This window comes from Dendropsophus ebraccatus, chromosome 1, assembly GCF_027789765.1.
Source record: "Dendropsophus ebraccatus isolate aDenEbr1 chromosome 1, aDenEbr1.pat, whole genome shotgun sequence".
NCBI classification, from domain to species: domain Eukaryota; kingdom Metazoa; phylum Chordata; class Amphibia; order Anura; family Hylidae; genus Dendropsophus; species Dendropsophus ebraccatus.
The window spans coordinates 192,679,940-192,698,594 of NC_091454.1; the positions used below are offsets into that span (position 1 = coordinate 192,679,940).

Consider the following 18,655-nt stretch of genomic DNA (forward strand, 5'->3'; position numbering starts at 1 on the left):
GCGCTACCAGAGCTTCAGGGGAGAAACGTAAGGGTACTGTCGGACAACGCGGCGGCAGTAGCCTACCTAAATCACCAAGGTGGAACCAGATCAACCGACCTGATGAGGATCACACACCATATCTTCAGGTTGGCAGAACCTCATTTTCTTTCTCTGACAGCACTACACCTAAAAGGATCAGACAATACAATAGCGGACTTCCTCAGCAGGAACAAGCTAAAACAAGGAGAATGGGAGCTATCCCAGGAGGTTTTCCATCAAATCTGCAGTCTCTGGGGGACCCCGAAAGCAGACCTGTTCGCCACCAGGACGAACAGAAAAGTAAGAGAATTTTATTCCCTGTCTCAGAAGGACAACCCCGCTGCCATAGACGCACTAGCACAGAATTGGGACAGCGGCCTCCTTTACGCCTTCCCACCGATCAGGCTTCTATCTCGGGTGATACGCAAGATCAGGCAGGACAAAGCAGACGTCATTCTGGTTGCTCCCTTCTGGCCCAGAAGGGTGTGGTTCGCCTGGTTGAGGAGACTGTCGATAGCAGACCCCTGGGTGCTTCCGGAGAGACGGGATCTCCTACACCAGGGACCAGTACTTCACCCGACAGCACAGAACCTTCACTTAACAGCCTGGCGTGTGAAAGGCAGCTTCTGATTGACAGAGGACTATCCCCTCAGGTGATATCCACACTTTTAGCCAGCCGAAAGAGGGTTACATCAGCCATTTACCTGAGAACTTGGAAGGCCTTTTGTAGGTACGTGAACCAGCCAATCAATGTAATTGCTCCTCCTAATATTCCACTAATTCTGGACTTTCTGCAGGAGGGTCTTAACAAGAACTTGAGACCAAGCACTATAAAAGTTCAAATTTCAGCCCTTAGTGCACTTTTTGATTTCAGATTGGCTGAACATCCATGGGTAAAAAGGTTCACAAAGGCTGCAACTAGACTGGCTCCCAGTATAAAATCAAGACTCCCTCCTTGGGACTTAAATATAGTGTTATCAGGACTGACCATTTCTCCATTCGAGCCAATGTTAGAATTACCTATCAGGCTGCTATCCTGGAAACTTGCCTTCTTGCTCGCTATCACATCAGCCCGAAGGGTTAGCGAGATCAGAGCCTTCTCCATCAACCCTCCATACATGACAATTAGGGATGATAGAATTATCTTATCTCCTGACCCTGCCTTTCTCCCAAAGGTGGTATCCAATTTCCACAGGTCCCAGGAGGTAGTTCTTCCCTCATTTTGCACTAATCCATCCAACGATAGAGAGGCAGCCTTTCATACATTGGACGTTAGGCGTATTCTGTTACACTATCTGGAGGTCACTAGGGATTGGAGACAGACTGATAATCTCTTAGTATCCTTCCAGGGAAAGAACAAGGGTAAAGCAGCTACCTCACAAACCATCGCTAGATGGGTAAAACAGGCCATAGGGGAATGCTATAGATCCAGTGGAAAGGATATCCCCGTAGGGTTTGGGGCACACTCCACCAGAGCAGTAGCCACTTCCTGGGCAGAGAGGGCATCAGTCACATTAGAGCAGATCTGTAGGACCGCTACTTGGAGCACTCCACACACCTTCTTTAGACATTACAGATTACAACTATCGTCAACAGAGGACTTGACGTTTGGTAGAAGGGTACTGCACGCAGTGGTCCCTCCCTAGGCGGGGGAAATTCCTAATCTAATCTCCAGGGGTGCCGTCATAGGGCGAGAAGAGAAAACAAGAATTACTAACCGGTAATGTCTTTTCTTTGAGCCCATGACGGCACCCCGCCTAATACCCGCCCTTGAAAGAGATATGACATACCTTGACATAGTTAATGTATGTTTAGAGGTATATACTTTATTTAAAAAAAAAAAAAAAAAGCGTATATATATATATATAGATATATAAAGATGTATATAGAGGTAGATATATACATATGGATATATGCAGATATTATATAACACAGTTAGTATGCTATGTTGTGTTTGTTAAAAAGATTCGCTCCTAGGATCCTTGCAAAGAACTGGTGTGGTGAGAGGAGGCGATTCTTTTAAGGTCCAGTGTTCTGTTTCCTGTCCAATGGGAATAGGAGGTGGTCCTCTCCAGGGGTGCCGTCATGGGCTCAAAGAAAAGACATTACCGGTTAGTAATTCTTGTTTTTTGCGCCATGTGTTTTCTATAGGTACCTCGATTGTGCGTATGCAACTTTTTGATTGCTTTTTATTACATTTTTCTGGATTTGATGCGACAAAAAATGCGCAATTTTGCACTTTGGGATTTTTTTACGCTTACGCCATTTACCGTGCAAGATCAGAAATGTGATAGGTAGTTTGGGCGATTACGCACGCGACGATAATCATGTTTATATCTACTTATAATATGGGAAAAGGGGGGGTGATTCAAAGTTTTATTAGGGGAGGGGGCTTTTTATTAACAACTTTTTTTTAACTTTTATACTTATACTAGAAGCCCCCCTGGGGGACTTCTAGTATAAGCACACTGATCTCTCATTGAGATCTATGCTGCAGCCAGAAGCAATCGAGTCAGCGCCATTACGGTGATGAGCCCGGTGGCAGCAGGATGTGTGGATCATCCCACTAGACACTAAGTGCAGGGAAAAGCACTTTATAAGCATTTCCTGTAGTAAGTGTATATTGGTGACTTGTATAACTTTTGCAGGGCAATACAATACTTTAATAAAAATGTTTGCTGGATTTCTCCTTTAAATAAATTGATTAAAGCAGTGGAATCTGATATTTCTGGGCAGAAGAGATCTAAGAATCATTTTATTTTCCTGTCTCAGAGGAAAACGTTTTTCCAAATCATCCCTTACTGAAGTGATTATTTGAGGCAGACTGGAAGAAACCAGGGAAGCGTGTTGATCCAGGGTCCCGCTTCAAGTCCATCTATAAAATTTACTCTACTGTGTGTGAACCCTGGGAGTTACCTCCAAAGATCAACTTATCAGTGGCGAAGTAATCTAAAAATGCTGATCACCTCTAGGTAGATGTGAAGATACCGTCCATGCTGTCTCCTACGGCTCGGGAGCTTGTATCTCGCCAACTACACCAGACCATAAACTGGTATTGGATCACTGGTTGGTGCTCACTCAGAGTACGTACAGTCAGGTAAAAAGGAAACAGATAGGGCACTCACCAGGTTCGTGATCTTTTTTTCTTAGCGTGCATATTAAAACTTATCCTGGGCCACATAGTAGACGGCAAGCACTTACGAAGCAGGGTGGTTACAGCTGTTTCGTGCACATGTCACCTGTGTCAGTAGAAGTGTGAGAAACAGCTGTAACCACCCTGCTTCGTAAGTGCTTGGCGTCTACTACGTGGCCCAGGATGTCCGCAAGTTTTAATATGCACGCTAAGAAATAAAGAGATCATGAATCTGGTAAGTGCCCTCATCTGTTTCCTTTTTACCTGATCTAAAAAATGCTGTATACCCTTCTGATGAGTCCACCTTATTAAAAAAACCTCTGGACAAAAAAGCAGACTCCCTGTCTAAAAAGGCATACGCTGCTGCCTCATTCTCTGCTAAAGCCTCTCTTGCTGCGGTCCCAGTTGCCAGAGCACTTCGTATTTTACTTCGTAAAGATCTGGAGGATGGCGTACATAGAAAAGAGATCCTTAAAAAGGTTCCCTCAATGAAACCCGCTGCAGAATTTCTGTGTGACTACCCAGTAGACATGCTACGACTTGCTTCTTGTAGTCTAACCTTGTCCAATTCTGTTGGATTAAGCAGTGGGCAGGTGACCTATCATCCAAGAGTAACTTCTGTGCCCTGCCATTGCATCCTGAAAGCCTGTTTGGTCCTCAGTTGCATACCATCCTAAATTACATCAATGGAGGAAAAGGGCCTGTATTTCCTGCACCTTTCTAAGAAGCATGACTACAAGCCATTCGAGCGAAGGCACAGCTCAAAAATGTAAGAAAAACTATAAGCCCTTTCGTTATCGTGTTCAAAGGCAAAATCGAGAGGCCACATCCTACACTAACAGAAAGGATAAGACACAAGCCAAGAAGTCATCAGATCAATGACGCTAGGCTATCCCCCCAGTGGGAGCCAGGTTGCTCAAATTTTCTTCAATCTGGCAAGAGTCTAAGGGTGGTATTCCACGGGCTGATGGGGCCCGATAAACAAGCACCGATCTAGCAGAGTTTACTGGGCCTATTCCATGGCCCGATTATCGTTAAACAATGGCTTCAGGGACATTGTTACCGATGTCCTTGCAGCCCTAGCTTAACTAGTATACATTACCTATGCATGGTGCAGGGCTCCTCTTCTCCTGCTTCTCCCGGGTCCCGTGCGCTCCTCCAGCGTCAGGGCGGCCTGTCTCGGCTGACAGGCCACTCAGGCAATCACTGGCCGGGACCGCCGCGGCAGGTGATTGGCTGAGCAGCCTGAGCTGAGACAGGCCGCCCTGATGCTGGAGGGGCGCGGGATCCGGGAGAAGCAGAAGAAGAGGAGCCCTGCATAGGTATGTCGCCAGTTGCGCACCGCTATTCCACGTAGCGGTGCACGGTCGGTGCCTGACAAATATAGGTCCTAACATATCAACAATCAGCCGATGACAACGATCGACTGATGGTTATCTCTATTCCACGGAGCGATAATCGGCCGAATCGGGCTGATTCGGCCGATTATCGCTCCGTGGAATAGGGCCCTAAGGAAGGTCTTTGAGTACACAAAGTTATCTCGGAGGGCTATGCACTGGAGTTCAAGACCCATCCTCCACAACCACAACCGATCCTCACCTTGCTCCACTGGTTCAAGAGTTTATACTAAAAGGTACATTGTAGGAAGTTTACTCCAGACAGTTTACAGTTCCAAAGGCAAACGGAAAAGTTCGCCTTGTAATAGAATTGACTTTTCTGATCAAACATCCAGTATCCAAACACTTCAAGATGGAAAACATAGTCAGTCATCATCTGTCTACAACAACACAACTTCCTAGCATTGATAGACCTGACGGATGCTTATCTGCATGTACCCATTTGCCAAGACAAAGGAAGTTTTTGAGAGTGGCACTTCTACTTACCCGGTTCCAGAGACATCTCCAGTTCACCTGCCTACCCTTTGGCCTGTCAGCAGCAGCGAGGGTATTTACCAAAGTAGCAGTCGTCCTTACAGCAGCCCTTCGTCTGGAGGGTATCACCATTGTCCCATACTTAGACGACTGGCTGATAAAGGCGGATTCAGAAGCTCGTCTTCACACTCATCTAAAGATCACACTCCAGTTTCTAAAAACTAGGAGAAGTCTCAACTGATACCTTCTCAAAAAGTTCAGTATCTAGGCTTTATTGTGGACTCCCGAAACATGACACCCTCTCGGCAGAAAGGAGATCGAAAATTCGGGCTGAGGTCCGCCACCTGATCCATCATCCAAGGACCACAATAAGACGTGCCATGAGGACCTTGGGCTGTTTCACATCAGCAATAGATGCTGTGAGCTGGGCCCGCTTCCATACAAGGTGTCTGCAGGAGAACATTCTGTCTGTATGGAACAGGACATCTTACAGCCTGGACAAGCCTCTGTACATTTCTCCACAAACGAGAAAATCTAGCTTGGTGGCTTGATAAAAATCGACTGGAGACAGGAGTCTCTCCTTCCACAGGAGAGAGTGACTCTCACTACTGATTCCTCCTCGGGGCTGGGGTGCCCATGTAGAGGGAGATTGGATTCAGGGATCGTGGTCTCGCCAGGAAAGACTAATGACATCGAACTGGAAAAAGCTCCTAGCAGTCAGGCTGGTCTTACTTTATTTCCAACCTCTTCTTCATCACAAAGAAGTCCTAATTCAATCGGACAATATGGCCACAGTGTTTTACATCAGGAAACAAGGGGGCACGAGAGCTTCCTCACTAATGACAGAACGCAAACGTCTTTTTCTGTGGGCAGAAACAAACCTACTGGGGATCTCGGCAGTGCACATCAGGGGTGTGATGAATGTAACCGCGGACATGCTGAGCAGGCATCGCCTGTTGCCAGGGGAGTGAAGTCTGAACTCCGAAGTGTTCAAGAAGATCACCCAGAGATTTGGCATTCCGGAACTGGACGTATTTGCCACAGATGAGAACACAAAGAAGTTTTGTTCACTCTCTCGGCACCACAATCCTCTGTGTCTCGACGGGATGTCCATGTCTTGGAAGAAGACATTCATTTACGCCTTCCCTCCCATTCCAGTAATCCAGAGGGTCTTTCAGAAGGTAAAGCAGGAGAACGCCAAAGCCATTCTGATCCTGCCATTCTGGCCCCGCAGGGCATGGTTTTCTCTTGCGTGGTCTCTTGAGAGGAAGATTATGGAGACTGCCACTTCAGTCAGACCTTCTGATTACATCTGATAGCCTGGTTGGTGATTTAGGCCTCAGGGAGGAAGGTTTCTCAGATGAAGTTATTGAGACATTGTCTAAGGCCAGAAAACCTAATACTATCAAAACCTACAATAGGATCTGGAAGATTTTCCGATCTTCTTTGTCTCCTTCCTCTCCAGTGGATTCTCTTCCTGCAGTGCTCCATTTCTTACAGGGAGGTTTGAAGAAAGGTCTAAAGATGGACACCCTGAAGCTGTAGTTCACAGCCATCAATTCCCATCTTAATGGAAAATTCTCTAATAATCCTATGGTGAGAACAATCTTTAGGGTAGCTTCACACGTACCGACACGCAGTGTTAATGACGCTGCAAGTCGGCTAGGTCCTGGCAGATCACTTTTACTACATACACACAGCGGTCTGAATAACCACTGCGTGTATGTAATTCTGCTGGCCGCTTAACCCCTTCAGCTGCCGCCCGGCTCCCGCTCTGTATACATTACTTTTCCTCGCTGCACGGGGTCCCGGCGTACTGCTCTCCCGCTTGGCCAATCAGTGTGTTGCCCTGCCGCAGCCAGGACCTAGCCGACTTGCAGCGTTATTATCGCTGCGAGTCGGTACGTGTGAAGCTACCCTTAAGGCGGTCAAGAACAAAGCTCCTCCAGTACACCGTCCCTTGCCCTCTTGGGATCTTCTTGTGGTTCTGAAACACCTGGTCCGACCTCCTTTTGAACCACTGCAGGAAGCCGAAATAAAGTATGTTGCCTGGAAGACTCTCTTTCTAGTGGCAATGGCGTCCGCCAGGAGGGTCAGTGAGCTCCAAGCTCTGTCATCAAGAGAGCCGTATCTCAGGGACCTAGGCAATTGTCTAGCTATGCGGACATTACCAGGTCTGGAGGTGCCGTCACATCTTAGAGCTCATTCTACCCACTCCACTGCTACTTCCTGGGCAGAATCACGTTGTGTCCTGTTGGAGGAAATCTGCAGAGCCGCTACGTGGGCAAGCCCATCCACCTTTGTGCATCACTACCATCTGGATATGTCTGAGTATTCAGCCTTCGGCAAACGTGTACTCCAGTGTCCAGCTAATACAGATACTCTCCCTTAGTTTGGCTTTTCAAGTCCCATTGTGTGCTGCTGGAGGACTTCCAGGAAGGAAATAAAATTTGGGTTACCTGTAATTTTCTTTTCCTGGAGTTTGTAGCTAGCACAAGCTACCCCCCAATAAATATTGTTTTTTGCTGCATACAACTCAATGGAGCGCGCGCTCTCCCATTCACTTACAGCAGGACACTGAGCGCGGCGCGATTCCGACGATCTTGCTCAGTGTGAACTGGCCCTAAGTGTGGGTCGGCCCGCCTCTAGTGCTTCTGCCTGGGCCTGGTGGTACAGTCACTTAAAGCTCCATTTACTTCAATGGAACTGAATTTGAAACCCCACCCAATCTGGAGACAAGAGAGGGGGAAAAAGTGGCCATGTTTTTGTAGCACGGGATAACTCCTTTAACCCCTAGACGACCCTGGACGTAGGGTTACGTCATGGAAGTCTGTCCCCAGACGACCCATGACGTAACTGTACGTCCTGGGTGTTTCTCCCGCTATGAAGCGCGCTCCGGAGCGGAGCGCGCTTCATAGGAGGTGGGGGCCGGCTGCAGTGAGCAGCCGGGACCTCACCGGTAATGACACGCTGCAGCGATCGCGCTGCCGCGTGTCATTAACCCCTTAAACGCCGCGATCGCGGCGCGACCGCAGCGTTTAAGTGTAAGTGACAGGGGGAGTCCCCTGTCACTTACCGATCGGGACCCCCGCAGTGTGACTGCGGGGGTCCTGATCGGTAAAACGGACAGCCGGAGGTCTCTCACCTGCCTCCGTGCGGTCCGATCGGCGATCTGCTACACTGAGCCTGCACAGGCAGGCTCAATGAGCAGATCGCTGATAACACTGATCAATGCTATGCCTATGGCATAGCAATCATCAGTGTAGAAATCAAAGTAGTGTATGTAAAAGTCCCCCAAAGGGACTTCAAATGTGTAAAAAAAAAAAAAGTTCAAAACACCAACACACTACCCCAAAGCCCCTACCCCAATAAAAGTTGAAATAACCCCCCCTATCCTATTATATAAATAAAACATATAAAAATAAATAGATAAACATATAATATACTGTAGCGTGCGTAATTGTCCGATCTATTAAAATATAACAAGCGTCATTGTGATCGGTGAACGGCGTACACGAAAAGAGGGGAAAAAGTGCGCGGATTACCGATTTTATGTTACATTATATATTAAAAAAAATCAATAAAAAGTGATCAAAACGTCCGATCTTCACAAATATGGTATTAATAAAAACTAAAGATCATGGCGGAAAAAATGACACCCCATACAGCCCCATAGGTGAAAAAATAAAACCGTTATAAGCGTCACAATAGGGCTATTTTATTAATATTTAATTGCCAAAAAAAAGGATTTCATTAAAAATATATATAACATTAGAGAATCTGTGTAACCTGCATATGGTTGTGTTCGGGCTGTAGAATAATAAAGAATAATATAACCTATAGAATAATAAAGCTTATTGAAACTGACAAGAAACCCAGCCCGACCTTGTTCACCAATCTGCTTCCTTGTGCTGGTCACATGATCGTGACGTCATACAGTCACTTCCTGCAAAGCTGCATTATAACCCGGAGGTTTACATCTGCACTATGGACTCACGAATCAGGTAGACTAGAATGGGCGATCAGTCCTGTAGGACTTCAGCACGTTTGTCCCCTACAGGTCTCCGTAGCTAGCGATGCATACTGTATAAGCGCTGATGTATGAGTCTATGGAGCAGGAGCTGTGCAGCCTGCACTGTCAGCGCCCGGGGATAATCCTTACAGACCTGGCTGCTAACACTGCAGGGATTGCCGTGTATTGTTCTCTGCTATTAGCCAGTCGCCGTGAGGTTAGGATCACTGCAGTAGTTATAAATGGGAACATACCCTGCCCCCATGATGATAGTCCAATCACATATAGCTGTCAGATATCTGTCACTGTGATATACTGCTCCATACATGCTGCATGCTAGTGAGGACTGCAGACACTGGGCTATACACCACTGATCCCCAACCTGTATCTGTACAGCTGCTGCACAACTACAACCCCCAGCATGCTGGGACTGCAGCACTATCAGGGCATGCTGGGACTGCAGCACTATCAGGGCATGCTGGGACTGCAGCACTATCAGGGCATGCTGGGACTGCAGCACTATCAGGGCATGCTGGGACTGCAGCACTATCAGGGCATGCTGGGACTGCAGCACTATCAGGGCATGCTGGGACTGCAGCACTATCAGGGCATGCTGGGACTGCAGCACTATCAGGGCATGCTGGGACTGCAGCACTATCAGGGCATGCTGGGACTGCAGCACTATCAGGGCATGCTGGGACTGCAGCACTATCAGGGCATGCTGGGACTGCAGCACTATCAGGGCATGCTGGGACTGCAGCACTATCAGGGCATGCTGGGACTGCAGCACTATCAGGGCATGCTGGGACTGCAGCACTATCAGGGCATGCTGGAAGAGACACAGGGTGGAAATCACTGCTATCATTTTAAACACCATGCTATAGATATGACACATACTATACACTATGGATATATATATACCCACACACAACACCTACTATAGACCATACTATATATAACACATACTATATGCCATAGTTTGTGTGTGTCTGTGTGTGTGTATATATATATATATATATATATATATATATATATATATATATATATATATATATATATATTCTTTCTGCTCATAGTACCTTACAAACCCAGTGCATCAGCAATCCCTTCTCCCTCACATGCCATCTGTAGTAGTGTCCTGTCTAACTTATCCCCAGTGCAGCCTGTTCATCAGCACCATGTCATGGAATTACATAGAGGATTGTGTTGTGCTATTATTGGATAGAGAAGTCAGGGAGGAAGTACCTGTGTGTGCACTACTGACATATAGCCCAGCCCTGATGAGAAATAGCTGTGCATGGAGGGGATTCTCCAGGACTCAATAACCGCAGTAAATGCAATAATATTATTCTAATGGAAAAATATATGTAATAGTACTGTATTTATGTTTTGACAACGATAGATGCGTTTTGTAAATCCGAGTACATGCAGGATATCGGTGAAGCTGAAGCATTCTTTTTTTTTTATAACTCATCTCATAAGAGAATGACGCTCGACTTGTTTCAGCTATTTTGTCTTTGTTTCTTAGGATTTAGGTTGCCTGTGTGGTGTGACAAACAATATATGCTATGATGCCCTCACGCAGCAATGCTGCCGCCATGCCAAACAGCAAAGTCAAGTATTCCAAGCTTTCCGATACAGATGAGGGATACATTGACCTTCAGGTAGGAACGTATATGACTAATTAACATATACATTTATATATATATATATATATATATATATATATATATATATATATATATACAGTGGTGCCTTGGATTACGAGCATAATCCAAATCCACTCTTAAACCAAAGCAAATGTTCTCATAAGAAATCACTGTTCTGCAGACAACTGGTTCCCCACCCCAAATATAATGATTTATTATTCTGAATAACATGTTAAACAAATGAAACAAACATTAAGAAACATCAGAATATGTGATATTATAAGTTACTGTACAGTAAGGGGTGAGGATGGGAAACACAAGGGCTGACAGAGACTGCAGGGAGTATGAAGGAATGAGCAGGGCAGATGTGGGCTCATAACTGCAGCGCTTTCTGTCCGGGGAGAGAGGGGTTACAGCTATGGAGAGATTACCTCCACAGTCCTGTCCCCAGATGCAAGCCCCAGCCTGAAGTGGATCTGCTATGATTTGGAAGGTGAGGGAGACTTCCTGGGTCAGAGTACAGGGCTGTAGACCCCGCTATGCAGAGCATGCCCCTCCCCCACTCCTCCTCCCACCCAGTACAGGGAGCTCTTAAACCAAGTCACAATTTAGAAAAACTGTGAGCTCTTAAACCAAGGTACCACTGTATATTGTTTTTCCATTTTTTATATTACTACATTTAAAGAGCTATAACTTTTTATTCAAGCATATAATACTGTAGTACTGTGTCAGTGCAGTATATTTCCCCTCCAATACCCCATGATTGTTACTGTACTTTAATTTTGATTGCAATATTGTGTTATTAACACTAGATGGAGCTAACCACCAATAGGTTCCTGTAAGGCTTTAGCCAGTTAGAAATATAGCACTATAGACCGATGCCAACCAAAACCATCTATATGCCAAAATAAACAGCCAAATATGCAGAGATTTAGATAAAAGCTGGCTTGGCAAAGACTTGGATGCCTTACAGTTATAACAAGAATTGAAGGTAATAAGACAAGACAGGAAAATTCCTTTAGCTTGGCTTCTGATACTTAAAGGGAACCATTCACCCCGTGGCCCCCGTTAGAAACAGACATACAGTAACATAAAGGTCAATATACTTACCACATCGCTCCCGGTCCCGTCCCGGATCCCGTTGTTGACACGGAGAAATCGCCGATTCTTCTTCTCCCGCCCATTATGGTAATGAGCTGAGATGAGTCCAACGTCCATAGTAAACGACGGACGAGTCCAACTTATTCATGAGGTCCTCTTCTCGTCGCCGCCCATCCACGCCTCCTGGAACTTGATTGACGTCTTCAGTCATCAGTCTTCTGCCGAATTCCCGCGCAGGCGCCGTTGCGATGGTCTCGTCACCTCTTCTGCGCCTGCGCGGTAAACAGGATACGTGTTCGAGCCAATCGGCGCACGCGCAGTAAACAGTGAAGCTGCGGAGCGGCTTCAATTGTGAACTGCGCATGCGCCGAAAACGACTGTCACGGCGCCTGCGCGGGATCCGGCGAGAAGATAGAAGACGAGGAGGAAGAAGATCCGGCGTCAATCAAGTGTCGGAGGCGGGGAGAAGGCTGGACTTCGGGCCGGCGGCGCTCATTACCATAATGGGCGCGAGAAGAAGAATCGGCGATTTCTCCGTGTCAACAACGGGATCCGGGACGGGACCGGGAGCGATATGGTAAGTATATTGACCTTTATGTCACTGTATGTCTGTTTCTAACGGGGGCCACGGGGTGAATGGTTCCCTTTAAAGGGATATTTTTTATCTGAAGAATGTATGCCCAATTCAGAGGATAAGGGATAGCAAGCTATCCTCTTGGTCCCCTACAATCAGCTTGTTATCCCCAATCCATAGGATACCTTAATAAGATGGGAATACCCCTTTAGGCAACTCCAGTACTTTGATACTGGTAATGACCCACATCATATTCTGCTTTTTCTAAACATATCGGGGGAGATTTATCAAACATGGTGTAAAGTGAAACTGGCTCAGTTGCCCCTAGCAACCAATCAGATTCCACCTTTCATTTTCCAAAGAGTCTGTGAGGAATGAAAGGTGGAATCTGGTTGCTAGGGGCGACTGAGCCAGTTTCACTTTACACCATGTTTGATAAATCTCCCCCATCAGATAGTACACCATTACTAAATATCAATTTTTATTTTTTTTTAGTTTAAGAGGAGTCCACCCAAAATCCCTTATAAAGCCATTGCTTTGGCCACCATCCTGTTCTTGATTGGCACTTTGCTGATTGTGATTGGTGCCCTCCTGCTTACTGGACACATTGGCAATGGGGTAAGTTGACCTTTCAGCCTTCTTTGCTGTGGGGTAATAAACACTTACACATAGAAGTACAAAAAAAAATATAAAGATTTACACCGATCAGCCATAACATTGGTTATCGTGTGGCAATGGCGCCTGCTGTGGCAGGGTATATTAGGCACCAAGAGGTCAGTCGTTTTCTTGAAGTTGATGGATTGGAAGCAAGGGCCAAATTGTGCTGGCTAGATGACTAGTTCCAACATGGCAGGGGTGTTATGGGTTTACAGTGGTTAGTACCTACCAAAAGAGGACCGACGGGGGAACTGGTGAGTCTGCTTGGCCCAACACAGAATAGATACTGTAGCACCTATAGCTGAAAAGGTAGTACTGACACATAGAGGCCATGCTGACCCCTGTCCACTGCTGAATGTATAGTGGACAGTGAGATCATCAGAGCTGGACCATGGAGCAATGGAAGAAGGAGACCTGGTCACATATTCTTACATAAAGGGGGAGATTTATCAAACATGGTGTAAAGTGAAACTGGCTCAGTTGCCCCTAGCAACCAATCAGATTCCACCTTTCATTTTCCAAAGAGTCTGTGGGGAATGAAAGGTGGAATCTGATTGGTTGCTAGGGGCAACTGAGCCAGTTTCACTTTACACCATGTTTAATAAATCTCCCCAGTGTGTGTGGCTGCATGCCTGTCAATGACTTACCTGGGGTAGGGAGGGATTCCGGGTACACTATAGAAGGAAGGTAAGCCGGCAGTGCCCTGGACAATGCCTGCTGGTGGATGTTATTGGACATGTACCACCTACCTATAGATTGCTACAGACCAAGTCCCCATCTTCACTGTAAATACTGTCCAGGGAACATAACAAAGAGTTTAAAATATTTACTTCCAGACATCCCCAGATCTCAAATCTATCAGGCATCTATAGGAAGCTGGAAAAACAGGTCTGATCCCTGGAAACCTGACTTCACAACAGGGCTTGCAGGATCTGCTACATTTTGCTTTCGTATACCACAGGACACCTACTGAGGTCATGTGGAGTCCATGCATTGATGGGTTATAACTAGAGATAAGCGAACCTGGAGCATGCTCGAGTCGATCCGACCCGGTCTTTCGGCATTTGATTAGCGGGGGCTGCTGAACTTGGATAAAGCCCTAAGGCTATGTGGAAATCATGGATATAGTCATTGGCTGTATCCATGTTTTCCAGACAACCTTAGGGCTTTATCCAAGTTCAGCAGCGCCAGCTAATCAAATGCTGAACGTTCGGGTTCCGATGGACTCGAACCCGAACCTGGTTCGCTCATCTCTAGTTATAACTGTTTTGGAAGCACATGGGAAACATACACAATATTAGGCAGGTGGTTTTATTGTTATGGCTGATCAGTGTGTATACAACTGTAAAAGAGAAAAACAAAACATTTAGTGGTAATTATCTCTCTTAGGATTTAACATTGTTCATGGCTTGGCATCCTGTACACCCAATTTATGATCGGTGATGAAAAGTCAATTTTTTTGCACAAAGGCCACTTTAGGCCGGACCACAAAGTAAATCATCATAATCATCGCCATGTGCGACTTGATGGTAACTAAGGCACAACTTCCTCCAGTAGCTGGCCATATCAGATGTTTGTTAAAGGGGAACTCTGGGGAAGAGTTCAGGCCAGGTTCTTTGGGAAACTAGGTTGTCACAGTCAGCTATGCAATATATAAAATATAATCATGCTAAAGGCCCGTTCACACTATGGGGGAGATTTATTAAAGGGTGTAAAATTTAGACTGGTGCAAACTGGCCACAGCAACCAATCACAGCTCAGCTTCCAGCTCTAGTGGAAGGAAAGAGGAGCTGTAATTGGTTGCTGGGGGAAGTTTGCACCAGTCTAAATTTTACACCCTTTGATAAATCTCCCCCTATGGAATTGGCGCCGAAATTCTGTGCGGAACCCCCACACACGAACTCTGCAACAAATCCTGCCTGCTATCTGTTTGAATGGGACGGCTCGCGTGCCTCCGCTCTCTGTACATCTCCGCTTAAAGAATTGACATAGTGTGAACGGGCCCTTATACTTCATTAATTTCTACCCCTTGACCAGCCCTAAGCCATAACCTTAAAGGGGTATAACTTTTCATATGTTGCTGCCCATAGTAGGACTAACAATTCATTCCATATTTATTATCTATTCAGTCTCCTTCTCTCAGTTCTGAGCTGCTGCTTTCTGCTGAAGACTTAAACAGGTGTGTGTGTGTGTGTGAGAGCTTTTCTTTCTGTCTTCCCCTCTCCCCCTACAGCAGAGAGCAGCAGCTCAGAACTGGGAGAAGGAGACTGAATAGATAATAACAGTTATGGAAGGAATTGTTAGTCTCATCATGAAAAGGTATGTTTGAGCCAAATGCCCCTATAAAGTGTACCTACATTTTCAGCAACTTCTGGCACATCATAGTGTCGGTCCTATCACAAGTTTGGATCATTGGGGGTCTAGGTACTACTCACCAATCACTGGAACGAAGAGATGATGGTCTTGCCACCCATTCTAGTGACTATTGGTGGTCTTAGCACCTAGGCCCCCAAGTCTCTGTGACATAGGTACAGTACATTTCAATGTTATGACGTTGGAATCTGTTCTGGTGGATGCATCCTGTACTATATACATAACACCTAAAGGGGTTGTCCAGTTTGGATGACCACTTCTTGTCAGTGGGCTCCTCCAGTGATCAGCTGATTTTTAGTCTGCTTTGATCCCCAGTGATCAGCTGTAAGCTGGGGTAAACCTGGCAGCAAGTGGTCAGTTTCCCTGCAGCACAACCACAGGGGAAATGAAGAATTACATTGTCAATTGAAATAATCCATATAGCAGAGGTCCTCCATAGACACACATGGTAATCATTTTCCGTCTGTTGTGAATCTGAGACCTCCCTCTGCTGTCTCAGAATCCCCCCTCTCGAAGAGACTCTGCACCCACAATCTGCCCACCCCAAACCACTTGTACCTTCGGATTGCTGCTTTTCATCCAAGATTTGTCCTGAGGTCCGTTCGGCAGGTGATGCAGTTATTGTCCTAAAAAAACAACTTATAAACTTGCAGCCCTGTGCCAAGCGGCTGTGGCCGAGAGTATGTGTGCCCTAACCTTGCACCACCCCTCCGTCCCTCCTCCCCACCCTCCTCATAATTAGGAATGCCACTGGCAGTATTTTTACTTTTCCTCTACAGTGAACAGCACAGGTGCCTTAACGATCCGGCCCATGTGCCGTCCTCACACAGCTGATGAATAGGAGACAATCTGCCTGGAGCATTCCTAATGATGAGGAGGGCGGGGAGGAGGGACAGAGAGGTTGTGCCAGCCTAATGTATACACAATCTAGGCCACCCCAGTTTGGCACAGGGCTGCAAGTTTAAAAGTAGTTTTTTAGGACAATAACTGCATCACCTGCTGACCGGACCCCAGGACAGATCTTGGATTAAAAGCAGCTATCCGAAGGTACAAGTGGTTTGGGGGCAGATTGTGGGTACAGAGTCATGTTAAAAGACACTGGACAACCTTTTACCTGCAGTCCTTCCTATATTTTTTAGACTCTTGAGTGAAGTTTTGCTGGTGTAATAGGATTATATTCTGATTATGTTTTATATTGTTTAGGGGAATGAGCGCGCTATACCTGTGCTGATCATCGGGATCCTGGTTTTCCTCCCCGGCTTTTATCACCTCCGCATTGCGTATTACGCATCTAAAGGCTACAGAGGCTACTCATATGATGACATCCCTGACTTTGATGACTGAACTGGTGCATGTGGTCATTGTAACAGCACAAAGGATACCGCCCTACTGGGGCCCATCCTGTAGGACCTGATAAAGAAGACGACTGGCAGACCAGTCTATATACAACAAGCCCACAGCATAGGCCGGAAATGGTGACAATTCAGTAGCCTGTTTCTTCCTACTAGTGTATAATACCCTTGTCTTATTGTCAGGTGATAGAACCTATAGCCAGAATAAGGCATGGCAGGGATAATTTTTTTTATAAAATATATTTATATATATATATATATATATATATATATATATATATATATATATATATATATAGACAGTGATTGGTATAACAGAAAGGATATATGATCTCAAGATGACATTGATCTTTTGTAAAGGCAAATACATTAGTCTTGGGATATCCATGTGTACAAAATGCTTTAGCTGAAGCCGGAAGACATATAGTAGAGCAAGTGGAGGTGTTTTCTAAGCCAAATAGATGGTGTTAACTGGACACTTAAAGGGGTTATTTAGCATTAGAAGAACATGGCCTCTTTCTTCCAGAGACAGCACCGCTCTTGTCTCCAGTTCAGGTGTGATTTGCAATCAAGTTCCATTCACTTCAATGGAACTGAGTTTCAAAACATACAACCAAACTGGAGACAAGAGCAAGGGAGCATTTTCCCCTGCTTTCTCCTTTAAATGTCCATACATACATTTCTTCATGTACATAGAATAATGATGTGCAATACCTATGAAATCAGGGCAAAGAGGTATCCTCATCTGGACACTTAGTAGGAGATTTATCAAAGATGGTGTAAAGTAAAACTGGCTCAGTTGCCCCTAGCAACCGATCAGATTCCTTTTTTTATTCCTCACAGACTCTTTGGAAAATGAAAGGTGGAATCTGATTGGTTGCTAGGGGCAACTGGGCCAGTTTCACTTCTTACCATGTTTGATAAATCTCCCCCTATGGGTGGGTTCACATTGAGGAATTCTCGCGGATAAACTTTGCGGAATTCCGCCGGCTGTACACGCTCACAGATGCGCGCCATTCCGCCGGCTCCATAGACACCATTCTATGGGCCGGCTGATTCCGCATTCCACCGAAAGAATTGACATGTCAGTTCTTTCGGCGGAATGCGGAATCAGCCGGCCCATAGAATGGTGTCTATGGAGCCGGCGGAAAGGCGCACGTCCGTTAGCGCATACAGCCGGCGGAATTCCGCAGAGTTTATCCGCGAGAATTCCGTAGTGTGAACCCACCCTACTGATGTATATTCACTGGATTTCCCATACATTTCATGATAGATGCAGAGACTACCTCTGGGACAAGCAGCTATATAGAGACTGAAGGCCAGAAAGACCCCTGAGACCTGCCTGCAGACACTTGATGTGGTCATGGAAAAAAATCCGAATGGGCAGTTTTACACCGTTTTCTAACTCCAATAGAGGGAAGTTGCGTTACCAGCTGGAAAAAGTTGTCCGTGAGCCCTCAATCTAGAGACAAGCACAACTCACGCATGCTTGGGTCTGTCCGTACCTGAGAGTGCGGCTTGTGGTTAGTGGTGGCTGCAGAAGTTTGATGCAGCCATAGGGAGTCCTGGAAAACATGGTTACAGCCTGTCGCCTATGGCTGTATGCTTGTAGCCTTAGGACTGCATCCACCTTCTTCAGCCACCGCCGCACACTCAGGTTCGGACGGACCCGAGCATGCGTGAATTGTGCTTGTCTCTAGCGTTGACTATACCAAGCAGTGACATTCCCCCTGTAACTAGGGGTACGTTCTACACTTTTTACGCACCACTTTTGATAAGTGTTTCTGAATATGTTATGTTTTTGTTTTGTTTGTTTTTTTAGTTTCAATAAATGCTATTAAAATATATACATATATATCTCTTTAATTGTGTATATTGTCACTTCAGGGGGAAAGTTTTCGGTTTCCCCAAG

At 45.9% G+C, this 18,655-nt stretch overlaps 2 protein-coding genes across 2 annotated transcripts; both read left to right on the forward strand.

The window, feature by feature from the left end:
- Positions 1 to 5: 5 nt before the first annotated feature.
- Positions 6 to 1,837, forward strand: LOC138765914 (uncharacterized). The gene is made up of 2 exons (XM_069943066.1): positions 6 to 128; positions 210 to 1,837. Exon 2 carries the CDS (start codon positions 231 to 233, stop codon positions 1,665 to 1,667), a length of 1,437 nt encoding a protein of 478 aa, XP_069799167.1. The 5' UTR covers positions 6 to 128; positions 210 to 230; the 3' UTR covers positions 1,668 to 1,837.
- A 7,107-nt stretch (positions 1,838 to 8,944) lies between these two features.
- Positions 8,945 to 17,542, forward strand: TMEM230 (transmembrane protein 230). The gene is made up of 4 exons (XM_069957735.1): positions 8,945 to 9,029; positions 10,566 to 10,701; positions 12,857 to 12,979; positions 16,595 to 17,542. The coding sequence occupies exons 2-4, from the start codon at positions 10,606 to 10,608 to the stop codon at positions 16,733 to 16,735; spliced, it is 360 nt and encodes a 119-aa protein (XP_069813836.1). The 5' UTR covers positions 8,945 to 9,029; positions 10,566 to 10,605; the 3' UTR covers positions 16,736 to 17,542.
- Positions 17,543 to 18,655: the final 1,113 nt, after the last annotated feature.